Source organism: Talpa occidentalis, unplaced genomic scaffold, assembly GCF_014898055.3.
Source record: "Talpa occidentalis isolate TD23 unplaced genomic scaffold, MPIMG_talOcc4v2.1 talOcc4.16, whole genome shotgun sequence".
NCBI classification, from domain to species: domain Eukaryota; kingdom Metazoa; phylum Chordata; class Mammalia; order Eulipotyphla; family Talpidae; genus Talpa; species Talpa occidentalis.
The window spans coordinates 60,271,525-60,284,488 of record NW_023601653.1 but is presented as its reverse complement, the minus strand read 5'-3'; the positions used below and the strand labels follow the sequence as shown (position 1 = coordinate 60,284,488).

The following is a 12,964-nucleotide window of genomic DNA, read 5'->3' as shown; positions in this document are numbered from 1 at the left end:
TTCCTGCAAGTGACGGTGAAGATCGCCACTCAGCAACAGCCCTCTCGCTCATCTGCAGCCCTGGGCTTCAGCCCTCTGAGGCATCTGGACTGTGGACTGAAGGAGAGCTACAGACAGAGCTGGAAGGCATGCAGAGGTCATCTTGCCCAATTTAATGCCCTCCAACCCACTTCACAGCGACACGTGTGCTTCCTGTGGGCTGGAAAGCCGGAGCCCCTGCTTGGAGCCCCTTTGGTCTAATGAATTCATCCAGAGTCAGGCTTTTTGCCCTAGGATCTGGCTTTATCGTTACAAGCTAACAGGAGGCTGGGCTCTGCTTGCACATCATTCCTCTTGTGCGCTGATCACTTCTAGAAGTGAAAGTTTTGCTGGTTTCCCTCATCTCAAAACTGAATGGCCAAACTTATTCCAGTCTATATCCTCACGACCTGCACAAGTATCAGTTTCCAACACACTTATGATCAGAATTTAAGTTTTAATCACGAAAATTTTGTCCTTGAATATTTTAACTTTCAAGTGATTATTTCCCTGAAAAATGGTCTATTAGTCACCATAACATCTTTACTCCCTTGAGACAGGTCTGGCAAACAGCAAACACTGTCAAACTGTTTTTCAGATGCCACCGAATGTCAGTCGTCATGAGAAGAATCTGAAATTAGTGAGGAAAGGCAAGAATCTCAACAATACCCAGATATCTTGGCCAGAGTATTCTCGATTTTCTTGAAATCTGGTCTCTTTTCTGGATCTTCCTCCCAGCAGTTCTTTACAAGGAGATACACCTGGAAGACAGAGGGGCGGGTTAGCTTAGTGGCTGGTTCCTCTTCTTATTCTCTTCCATGGTGGCTGTAACTAAGGCATGGAATATCTTCAAGCTTCTCAGCTGTGACAATGAGGATGCGCTCACCCAGCCCCTCCAGTATATCAGCACGTGCACTTCCATGTCCAGAGCATCCTGTGGGCCCTGCATTAATCGAAGAGGTGCTGCAGATTTGGAAGAGGCTGGGTCTATGGTGAAGACAAAATGCCTAATAGCCTTTTGCAGTGTGTATGTTGGAGAGAGCAAGAACCAGCTGGGACCGGGAATAGGAGGCAAGTGATGCCGAGAGCTGCAGGCAGGTCCACTTTGGCCGACAGCAGGATAAGCCCATGGAACCTTTACCACATTCCTTATGCTCAGGTGCCGCCCAGGAGACTGTGATTTAACTAGGTTGTGAAGGCACCTCAGTAAGATGCTCGGATTTAGAAAATAAAAGTATAGGGCACTCAGTTGAACTTCAGTTTCAGATAAGCCACAAACATGACCACAGATAATGAGATGCTTTCCCTGGCTCTTTTCTTTGCCTTAATGGATTGTTCCCAGGAAGCTCTGGGACAGCGTCGCAACCGTCGATTCCCTATTTCACCACTAGAGGGTGCTCCTGCCTCGGTAAAGGATCTGCCGATGCTGGAGCGGAAAAGGGACAGCACCACCCAGAGGGCTGATCTGCCCAGCCCAGGCCTGGCCTTTCAGGCCTTGCTAGGCCCTCTAGTTCCAGGCTTATGTTCTTTTTTTTTTTTTTTAAGTTTTTTTTTTTTTGAGCATTTTATTTTACATATTTTTTACATCATTTTTCATTTTTGCACAATGTATGCATTTTTCATCTTGGTTACAGTCCCTGTACAATTCCCACCTGCCTTGTTTTGATCCTATTCCCTCCTCCTCTCCCCAGCCCCAGTGTGTCTCTGGTTTATAGTTGCTTGTTGATTTTGATTTTTACTTTATTATAATTAGTCCTTTTCCTGGTCCCTTATTTAGAAGGAAATGCAAATGGCCAACAGGCATATGAAACAATGTTCAACATCACTTGTCATCAGGAAATGCAAATCAAAACTACCATGAGATACCATCTCACACCCGTGAGACCAGCACATATTTAAAAATCTAGCTACAACAACTGTTGGCGAGGATGTGGAGAAAAAGGAATGCAGTGGGTTGATAATGAGCCCCAAAGGTAAGAAGTATCCTCATCCTAGGAACCTGTGAAAAGGGGCTTTGTAGTGGTTAAGTGAGGCATCTTGAGGTGGGGAGATTATTCTGGATTATCTTGGTGGGCCCGAATACCATCACACTTATCCCTCTATAGGAGGGTGGTAGAGGGAGATGAAGAGAAGGGAGTGTGTTCACAGAGGCCCAGAGTGGACTGTTGTGCTATAAGCCAAGGGATGTCAATAGCTGCCAGAAACTTCTGGAAAAAGCAAGGGTTGAATTCTCCCTTCAGTCTCTGGAGGAAACATCACCTTGCTGACCGACATTCCTTTCAGACTTCTGGTCTCCAGAACTATAAACGATTATATTTCTGTTATTTTAATGCATCAAGTTTGTGGTATATTACACCAGCAACTCAAAGACACTCAGAGAGAACGAACTCACCTCCAGCTCTTTTTCCTCTGCTGTTTCCAGGAACAGGTCTGGGCGGAAGGGCTTCAGTCCATTGGCATGTTCCACTCTGAAAAGCTTCTCTGATGGGATGAGGGGGGTTCACATTAAAAGAAAGCGTGAAGGAAATGTTGGCAGTGGCCTGACTTGGAATTGGTTCTCTTACCCAACAGGAACATTGTGGGGGTCTAGGTCAGCACCCAATAGGTGGATGTTGAACAAATGAACGAGCCACCAGCTGAAGGGGGGCTCCCTCCCTGGTCACCTTAAACTCAGGTTCTGCTCCCTTGACCCAGGCTCCAGCCTGACCCGGCCCATATCCCTCAGCCACCCCATCCCAGAGCCGGCACCAAGTGCTCAGTCAGCAGGGGCTGAATGGATAGAATGAACACCACCCTCCCCACCCAGAGGACACTTTGTTTCCAGGGCCCTCTAACTTTCACACAGTCATCTGACCCTCCCAACCCCCGGTGAAGAGGTCCTGCAGGTAAGTCACTGCTTTTGCAGAGGAGGCGACTGAGAGGTGGGCATGACAGACCCAGATCTCAGTGGCCCTGCAGGCAGGTTGGCAGATGCATGGTGGGACGCCTCTCACCTTTCTCATCTCGGCAGCTCTGCGTGTAGAAGGTTTCTCTCCGCAAGATAATCTCCTGAGCGATGATCCCGTAGCTGTATACGTCACCCTTTTGAGAGATGCTGGCATGGCGGAGGTGCTCTGGGGCCATCCACAGGTCTGTGTTCAGCATGGAGATTGCAAGTAGGGGCGGTGAGCCGCTTCCAACCTGTACTTGGGCTCTTAAGTCCCTACCCCAAGTGCCCTGGACTGCAGAGGCCTGGGATTTACATGGCCCCCATTTGGGAGGCCTCTGGCCTCATGCTGGAGCCAAGAAGCACAATGCACACTTGCCTTCCAAGCAGATGACATCATGCTAAGGTTTGGATAAGGTCATAATACAATGACATCCCTAAAAGTGCTAGAACCCTAGTCCCCAAACCCTCAAGGTCCAGTTGGAATCGGGCCTGGTGTACGGGAAGTACTCAGTGACTATTCGTGGAATGAATGCAGTAGAATATGAGAGGCTGGGGACGCAAGAGCTGAGGAGACATACAGCACAAACTTATGAAAAGCTCTAGATATATAAAATGTACTCACATATCTTTGTAAGAGGAAATAATATATTTTTAATGTAATATTAAAATGTGACTATGTAATAAAAAACACGCTTTGTATTATAGAATTACATTTCTATATCTTTAAATTTATATTCTATATCTGTATTTACTTAAAGTATTATATACACGGAAGGAAAATAAAGGCAGCAATTAAAACAAAGATAGTTGTGGAAAGTTCCCAGATGTGACACAATGGCAGCCTCCCAGTCAGCTATTGTCCGCAGATGGGTTTTCTCTGGTTCCCACAATTTTCTCTGCTTCCTGTACTGCACACAATTTACTTGCACTTTGCTGCTGCCCTGCCACTCCCTCTGCTTCCACTTAGTCCAGTGCACAGTTCCTGAGTCCTGTGTTTGGGTTTGGACAACTATCACCTGTCTTATGTAATAACCACAGGGCAGACAGTTGATTTTCTTCCAACCCTTGCAATTTTCCAAGGTCGCCAAGGTCCTGGTAAGCTTTTTGGGATTTTTACCTTCTACAGTTTCACTGAAATAACTTTGTGTTGTAAGGAATAGTGTATGTTTTTGATGAGGTACATTTTCCTCATTTGTTTTTCTATCCACATGTCCACTCCTGTTTTGAGTTTCTGTCCTGTGAACCATGTGACTAGGGATTCGTGTGCAACTACTCTTTCAGATTTGGGGTCTTAAGAAAGGAAAGTAAAATTACCTAGGCTAAAATTTCAGGTAGCCAATAGCTAGTGGATACTGCTAGTGGGTGGTGTTCAGGATGGTTGGATTTGACCTTCAGTTCATCTAATTTCATATGGTGGGAAGTCATCCTTCTGAGGAGGGAGATTTGTTCCACTATGTGACCAACCAAACTTGGCACACAGTAGGTCTTCAACAAGCATGTACTGAGTTGTACTCTGCTTGACATGACTGGAGAAATAGGGGCAGAATGTAACTTTCTTTTATGAAGGGAAAATTAGTGGCCTGCAAACTAAATGAGGAGCAGAGTTTAGTGTTTGGGTCTGGGGCATGAGGCAGCTGAGTGCTAGATGGCTGAGGCTGCTTAACCCTGAAGTACAGAGAGGACAGGTAAATGTACAACATGAGAAGTCCTTTCCCTTTCACAAATTTCTTTTCTTTCTGTTACTAAGAAATTTACTGCTGTTGCCTCTGAGGCTCCAAGTGTTTATTTTTGGATCAATCCCACCATTTCCTGAGCACTTTAAGTGGCCAGGAGAGAAAATGATCTAAAAAGCGGAAAAGCAGTAAAACATTCATATATTACAGACCTTTTTTGTAAGGTAAGATGGAATTGCAGCCAAAATCTGTGATTTTCACCACCATTCGACTGTCCACCACACAGTTCGTGGACTTGAGACGACCATGGACTTCTGTCTTGCTGGAGTGTAGATATGACATGCCCTGCGGTTGTTCAGAGGAAAACAAGGAAAGCAGGTGGTTTTAGTGGTTTCCTAATACCAAGTCTCTGTTTACAGAGCTAGTGTAAAATTTTGAGGAGACAGACCAGTAGCCCAGCTCTGTGTGAACCAGGCTGGCCAGCCCATCTCCAGTATGCTCTTCAGCTGCGTCAGTGTTTTAATAAATGGAAAGCTGTCTGGAGATTCCTCAACTTACTAAACATAGAGCTTCCATATGATCCAGCAATTCCACTCCTAGGTATTTACCCAAAGGACACAGAAACATCAATTCCAAAGAACACCTGCACCCCTATGTTTATAGCAGCACTGTTTACAATAGCTAAGCTTTGGAAACAGCCCAAATGCCCAAAAATAGATGACTGGATCAAGAAGATGTGGTACATATACACCATGGAATATTACTCAGCAATCAAAAAAGATAAACTCATGCAATTTGCAGCAACATGGATGGAGCTGGAAGGGATCATGCTCAGCGAAATAAGCCAAAAAGAAAAAGAAAAATACCGGATGGTCTCACTCATAGCAGGAATCTAGAAAACCTAAATAAGGGATCAGGAAAAAGACTATAGCAAAGAAAAAATCAAAATCAACAAGCAACTATAAAACAGAGACACACTACGGGGGGGGAGGGGACGGGGAGAGGAAGGATTAGGGCCAAAATAAAGGGGGTGCGATTGTATGGGGAATATAACCAAACGGAAAATGCATACATTGTACAAAAATGAAAAATGATGTAAGAATTATATAAAATAAAATATTAAAAAAAAGACCTATTATCATGTCACACACACTTTGAGTCACACCATCACACTTTAAGCTAATTGCACTTTAAAAACACCATTAAGGTGTTAATATTTGCCTAAGCACTGCATCTAGTTTTGACACCGAAAGGGAATTGTCTAAAGAGTCTGATCAATAACTTTAAGAAGTATGAAGCAAAGGGTAAATCCTTTTTCTTTTAAAGTATTTCTGTTTGACCTGTGACCTTGGGGATCCCTCAGGCGCTCTGTCCACTCAATTCAGATATAGGAATAACATGGCTATGCCTTTTTGAATGAAGGGTCTAGGCTAGATTATTAAAATCTAATCAGTTTCATTCTATTTTGAAGGGGGAAGCCTGTTTGGGGGAGTAGCTTGATGTCTTGTTTTTTGCCTGCTGTGCTTCCCTCTGGCGGCCAGATGCATTGTGAACAGACACTGGTTTTCAGCCTCAACCACAGGAGTGAAATGTGGCCCCCCCAAAATGGTATTGTGTGGTGAAGAAGGATTGACTTTTCTTCATTCTTGAATGAGGTGCTGGTTACTGGCACCCACTTCCTTTTTCTTATTGTGTCTGGGGATATGCAAATTCACTCTTGTCTTGACTGGTGCAAGATCAATGCCCGCTTTTCCCCTTTGCCCTTATAAACATAAGGTTACAGTCATTTCCCCTGCAACTTTGCATGATTTTTATTTTCAGCAAAACTGAAAATGTGCCTTCAGTCGGGTGCAGAAAGAATATACTAATAGGGCCTCTCCGGTGGCGCAGCATGTTGAGCACCGCACTGTGAAGCTGTCTGCAGCCTCCACCACACGGGTTCAATTCCCAGCGGGCCAGGGAGATTCCCACATGGCGCGCAGACCTCTCCTGTCTCGCCCGCTGCTCCCCTCAGCAGTGTACTTTGGTCCTTCTGCCTGTTCTGCTCCCCGCTCTGTCTCTGGTGGATTCTCTCATCCTCCTGCGCCTCTGGCCTGTACCCCAGTTCTTGTATAAATAAATTTAAAAAAAAAGAATATACTAATAAAAAAGTCACTGTCTAGTGAACATTTAGATTTAGATGAACACATGAATTGTTTCATGAAATCCTCACATACACCCTGTGACACAGGTGCACTTTCTCATTTTACTGATAAGGAAGCCAGTGCTCGAAGAGGCTGATACCTTGCTGGACTAGCTTCCTGTCAACATCTTTTATATAGGTCTCTTACCTTAGCGATGTCATACAAGACGGAGATCTTAAACTCCCAGTCCATGAATGTTCCATCAGGGTAGGAAATTGTGTCGTTCAAAACTTCCTGGTTGTGGAGAAAGAGAACAGAAGAGGATGATCTGGAGCAAGGTGGGGTGGGTGGAGATGCTGTCATAGCAAACAGTGACCTTTAAATCAGGAGTCCTGGGCTCAGGAGCAACGGGGATCCCACGGCCCTGGCTCCCAGAATGTGTATTTCCTTCCTCTCCTACTTAAGCACTAAAGGTGGCTGCCTCCACAGAGCCGAGCAGCAGACACCATGTCCCAAATCCAGGACTTCCACCATCAGGAACGAGCAGACGCTCCTGCCTGGAGATGGGCTGGGCTGCGTGTCTCCTCAGAGTTCCAGCAGGGCTGGTAAACAGGGAGTTGCTGTCAACAAATCCTTTTGTGCTTTTTGTTTTTGCTCACATGATCAGTTGGACCCACTGGCTTCATAGCTGTAAGTTTCTGAAGTCCTCTGTCAATAAGACAGAGTTCGTGCATTTTTGTGTAATCTTTTAAAATTAGAAATATTTTCTACATCAGTGCTAGACCATTCTCTGATTCCTTTCATTTTGATGAGACAGAAATTTTAGAAACCAGTTAGCCACCTGGTCAGAGTGTCACATGGCCTTTTATCCCTACAATGCCCGGTCCACATGCAGACACGGTGTTTCCGGCTCTCTACTATAAGCAGGACATGTCACTCACCTGAGTGATCCTGCGCTCCCCCTGGGATGGCTTGTTGTGGGTTGAGGACAGGTAGCATGTGTTGCATTGTGAATCTCAAAGCCAAGGCTGAGCCCAGGCAAACTACAGTCCCCTCCCTGGGGTCATCACTGCAGCTTCTGCCCATGGCAGATCCCATCAGAACCTACTTTTGTGGGTAAACAAAGGAGAAAGTCTCTCCCTAGACAGACTAAGGACAGTCACTTCCCAGCTTGTCAGTACACAGCCACCTGGGCTAACCTGTGTGGGAGCCGTTGATTCACTCATGTAACAAATATGGATTAAACATCTATCATGTGCCAGGCAGGTACAACAGTGAACAAAAATTATGAGAGGAAAAAGCAGTAATAAACAAGTACAGAAAATGTCAAGTCCTAAGAGAAAGAGTGACTTTAGAGTCTGGCTACTCTGACTCCCTGTAACTCAGCCTGCCCCCCACAGCCCAGCCAGGCATATCTGAATAATGAATGACTTTAACCCTTCTTTGGAAATTATTGTTACAGCACCTGCATTAAAATTAACTCTCCTATTGGCTTACTTCCCCAAACAAGAAACTATTATTAAGTTGTCAGTAAGAGTTTTACTATAAAGAGTGGCTACTTATTAAATAAGCTTAGTTAAAACCCTGTCTCTCTTAAGAGCTATCACTGGTTCAATAGTGAGTTCACATGTCTAGGTCATCGTCTAGGGAGAGATTTTCTCCTTTGTTTCTCCACAAAAGTAGGTTCTGATGGGATCTGCCATGGGCAGAAGCTGTAGTGATGACCCCGGGGAGGGGACTGTAGTTTGCCTGGGCTCAGCCTTGGCTTTGAGATTCATGATGCAACACATGCTACCTGTCCTCAACCCACAACAAGCCATCCCGGAGGGAACCCAGGACCACTCAGGTGAGTGATATGTCCTGCTTATGGTAGGGAGCCGGAAACACCGTGTCTGCATGTGGACCAGGCATTGTAGGGATAAAAGGCCGTGTGACACTCTGAGCAGGTAGCTATCTGGTTTCTAAAATTTCTGTCTCATTGGAATGAAATGAATCACAGTATGATTCATTGCTATGTCTAGCATCATGTTTATTATATTCGCATCAGTTTAAGTTATCATTTACAGAATCAATCAAAATGTTCACGGGGCTTGTTCTATTTAAAGATACAGCAGGACTGATGGACAAAGCCTGAGTGATCTATTTTGGAATAAGCAGATGGACCCACCACCTTTTCCTGATCACTCTCTGATGTCATTTCATTGAGTGAGCATCTTAAAATTGCTGCACATATTTTTTTCCCTCCCATGGAAACGGTCATTGTTCCTTACCCGGAGGGATCCTCTCTCGCAGTACTCCACCACCCCAAAAATCGTCGAGTCGAGTTTCACCGTGCCATAAAACTTGGTGAGGTTGTAATAGTCGATCTGAAGCAACTAAGAGAACATGTTTATTTACTAAGTCAGAAAGTGCCAGCATAAACATGAACATACTAATAAAACAGAGATTTCAGATCTTTGGGAAGATGCGTTGCTCTTGCTACCTCAGAACAGCAGTACCCACTTCTGACTCCAAGCTCTATTATATCATACTCGAGAGTCTTCCTTTTTAGCAAGGGATTTCACACAAATTTGGCTACTCCAAAACAATACCTTTTTCTAAGACAGGCCAGTAGATTTACACCAGCAGACTGTACTCTTGAACAGCTCTTGCTAGAATTCTCAACAAGCAGTCACCCATTTTTGGGTCTGAGGGTTTCCTAGACAGCATCCCCAATAATGACCCTGATAATTGGGGTGCTCCCTTACTCCTCTGGGGACACCTCAGCACTTGGGGAACATGGAGTGAATCTATTTATTAATTAAGAGCTTCCAGCAAGGGACACATACCTTGTTCAACTCTATCTTCTGTTTTTCGGTGAAATTGCCATCGTTGTGTTTAAGATCCTTGAGAATCACGCGCTGCAAAGGCAGTTGGGTTGAGGAAACAGTGCACAGTGGAACCTGCCTGCCCGCGGTGAGTCGTGGGCGTGTCTTCCCACTACACTAACTTCCCGAGAGCAGTGACGGTACTTTATTGGTCCTGGAACAGGGTAGGCTCTGGCCTGATGGTTTCCTTAAGTTGACTAAGTGAGCCAGGAGAGAGAGGGAAGGCGGGAGGGCGGGTGGAAGACTCCCACATGGAATTCTCATATTCCCTCTGCAGTGAGCCAGAATACGAGGGTTGCTGGACTGCTCTGAATCTCTTTTATAAGTTTCCCTTTCCTTCCTCTTCCACCCCTCCTAAAAAAAAAAAAAAAATTGTATCTGTTCTTTAATTTGCCCAGGACTGTGAGTTTCTGATGCAGTGCCCTGCCCATCCCTGTGGAAGACTCCAGAACAGCCCCTTGAAGCCACCCGGGTACACGGGCCTCTACTCCCTTCCCCACACAGTCCATGTCAGGAGCCAGATTGCTGATGAGTGAGAGCCCAGGGAGCAGGGGACACCACGGTCACCTTTTTGTCGTACTTGCACTGACGGAGTCGCTGAATTGTATCTCGTCTCTTGTCATCATCGATCTGGTCAAAGGAAAGGCTGGTGATAACAGAAACCACATCTGGTCCAACCCACTGCCTGTCGAGGTTGAAAGGCTCGAGCAGGTGGATGTACCTGCCCTCTCCAGGGAATGCCTTTCTTCCAGGTAACTAACACTCAGGCTTAACACAGGGTTTTCTGTTCTTCCTCTCATGGGTGCTGGTTTTCTACTTTTCTCCCAGTGGCCTGCCTCAGCTGAAGACTTTCTCTACTTCTCCTCCCCTAGCCCCTTGCTATGGGGAATCACTGCCTGTAGATACAGACAGAGGCTCATGGGGAGCCTGCTGTGATCTGAGCTGCTCACTTGCCTGTAGCTAAGTAGCAGTGCAGGCGAGGACATCAGGCAGGGGGCTTGCGGGCAGCCACCTTATCAGCTCTGGGTTCAGCCTACAGCTGCCAGTGCATCTGATTTATCCAAAGGAACTGGTAATGCGGATTTTTCCATGCCATTTCAAGAGTTTATGTGTTGGCAATTAATTTTAAAAGGTGTTAAACATTCACTGAATCTCTTTCCCCTACCCCTGAAGGAAACTCAAGTCACATGATCCTATTGGGGTGACCCTGTTTGAGGGGGTCCCACTAATTCTTCCTGTGGAAGGGCTGCATCTTCACCTCCTCCTGGCATACTTTGGAATAAAAATTCATGAGAATATGGTGGAGGGAGGGTGTTAGGATTTTCAGCTTCACACTTCGACTGGGTAGAAACCCTGGCCTTGTTCCTGAAATTCTAGCCCTGCTACCTCTCAGGGTTGAGGAGGAAGAGGTGGGTGGACACATCTGGACACAGGCTGTACAGAGTGTCAGCTGTTGGAGGAGCCATAACCCTACTCGCGCGTGCCATCCTGCCCATTTCTTAACCCCTCAGCTCCTCATCAGCAAAGCTCTGATGACAAAGCTCAACTCCAGTGTTCCCGGGGAGGGGGAGGTGGGACAGGGGCTGGCACTGACTGGGGTGAGTGACAGAGAGATGGTGCTGCTGCTGCTATTTCCTGGCAGGGGAAGAACTGGAGCGAACACCAGCAGATTTCTTCAGCAATGAGCAAGATAGGTGAGAGGTGCCTAATACAGACAAATGAGGAGCCATGGTTTAGGGACACACAGTAAAGCTCCCCTTTCCTACATTCCTCCTAGAACAGGCCTATAATGTGTGCCTTTCTATCCTGGGTCAGATGCAAACAAGGGGAACCCTCTGTCTCAGGGTCCCCTGGAGAGCCTGTTGAGCAGCAAGCTGACATTCAGGGCAATGGTGTGTCCAGGGAGACAGGAAGCTGAGGATGAGCAAACATCTAGGTCCTGGATCTGAAACAGATGATTCCCTGCTTGGCAATTTCCTACGTGTGACCACAACCTGGTTGAATGCTGGCAATGTTAGCAGGTAATCTTAACAGGTAAGGGACGCCTTACCTTGAGGCTCACGTGGTTGGTCTCATTGGTCTCCAGAGGGAAGATGTTTTCGGGAGGAATGTGGGACCATTTTTTCTGACGAAGTTTATTTTCTTTTTTATATCTTCTGAAAAAGAACAGAACCGATAAACAGGTTTATTAGTCATCAAGCCATTCAGTTTCTGAGCACTAGGAGGACTCTCCCTTGATATCCTCTGGTATTTATGTGGTGAGAGAGGTCAGCCCAACGCTGGACCCCTGTTCTCCAAACTAGTGCATGCTGGCCACCTGCAGACCCCGTGAATGTTCCTGATATGTTTTATGGTCTTTCTTTTTGTTTCACCTTCTCAGGTCCTTCACTATAACAAAGACTCTGAAGTGATCACATAGAAAGAAAAAATGAAGAAAAAAAGCGGAAAAAATGTAAAACCAATAACCCGGGGAGGCAAAAATGTCAAATTTTCCACAACCAGGCCATCTACCAGACTCCAGACTCCTCAATAAGCCAGCTCCTCTTATGCATCTGTGCCCTTAAAAAAAGGTCTGAAGAGAAATAGGAAAGCACCGAGAAAATGTTACAAGTATCGCAAGATTTAAAGTATCAGAATTTTGTCTTTATTTCCCACACAGAGTAGGGATAGAGTTGTAAGCTCAGGCTGTGGAAGATACACACCTTCAAGCCCAGAGATACTGTCAGACTTTCCTGTTTTGAGAATTCCTGTTTTCTCCTTATTCTTAGTAACTTTTCCTATGCTGTTTTATGAAGTGGTGTTTAACTGCTACTTTGCACTGTATTTTCTTGATTACTGAAGAGATTATCTTTTCAAATCTTTTATAGAATACATAGAATCGCCTATTCATAATTTTGTCCTTATTTCTGTTGAATTTTCCTTTACTTTTCCTTGTTAACTTACATGAATTCCTTACATAGTCTGCAAAATAAATCTTTCATCTTTTTATGTGTTGTGAAGAACTTCTTCCCACTTATTGCTTATTTTACCTGTTATATAGAAGGTTTTGATTTCATTTTGCCTATGTTTGTAAATTTTTTTAAAGATTTATTTATTTATTTATTTATACAAGAACCGGGGTACAGGCCAGAGGCATGGGAGGGTGAGAGGATTCACCAGAGCCAGAGTGGGGAACAGAACAGGCAGACTGACAAAATACACTGCTGAGGGGAGCAGCGGGCGGGACAGGAGAGGCCTGCTTTCCATGTGGGACCCTCGCTGGCTGGCCGGGGTTGAACCCATGCTGCAGAGGCTGTGGACAGCTTCACAGCATGGCACTCAACTGCCTGCACCCCCAGGGGAGGTCCCTCCATC

General features: G+C 45.5%; 1 protein-coding gene across 1 annotated transcript in view; it reads right to left on the bottom strand.

The window, feature by feature from the left end:
* GUCY2C (guanylate cyclase 2C) overlaps window positions 1-12,964 on the bottom strand; it is a 53,005-nt gene that overhangs the window by 16,791 nt on the left and 23,250 nt on the right. The window contains exons 12-20 of the mRNA XM_037514306.2: window positions 11,661-11,766; window positions 10,178-10,240; window positions 9,572-9,643; window positions 9,014-9,118; window positions 6,951-7,037; window positions 4,833-4,965; window positions 3,012-3,149; window positions 2,411-2,499; window positions 688-779 (exon numbers count right to left, since the gene is read on the bottom strand). Coding sequence (XP_037370203.1) covers window positions 688-779; window positions 2,411-2,499; window positions 3,012-3,149; window positions 4,833-4,965; window positions 6,951-7,037; window positions 9,014-9,118; window positions 9,572-9,643; window positions 10,178-10,240; window positions 11,661-11,766 — 885 coding nt within the window. The remainder of the gene's footprint in view (window positions 1-687; window positions 780-2,410; window positions 2,500-3,011; window positions 3,150-4,832; window positions 4,966-6,950; window positions 7,038-9,013; window positions 9,119-9,571; window positions 9,644-10,177; window positions 10,241-11,660; window positions 11,767-12,964) is intronic.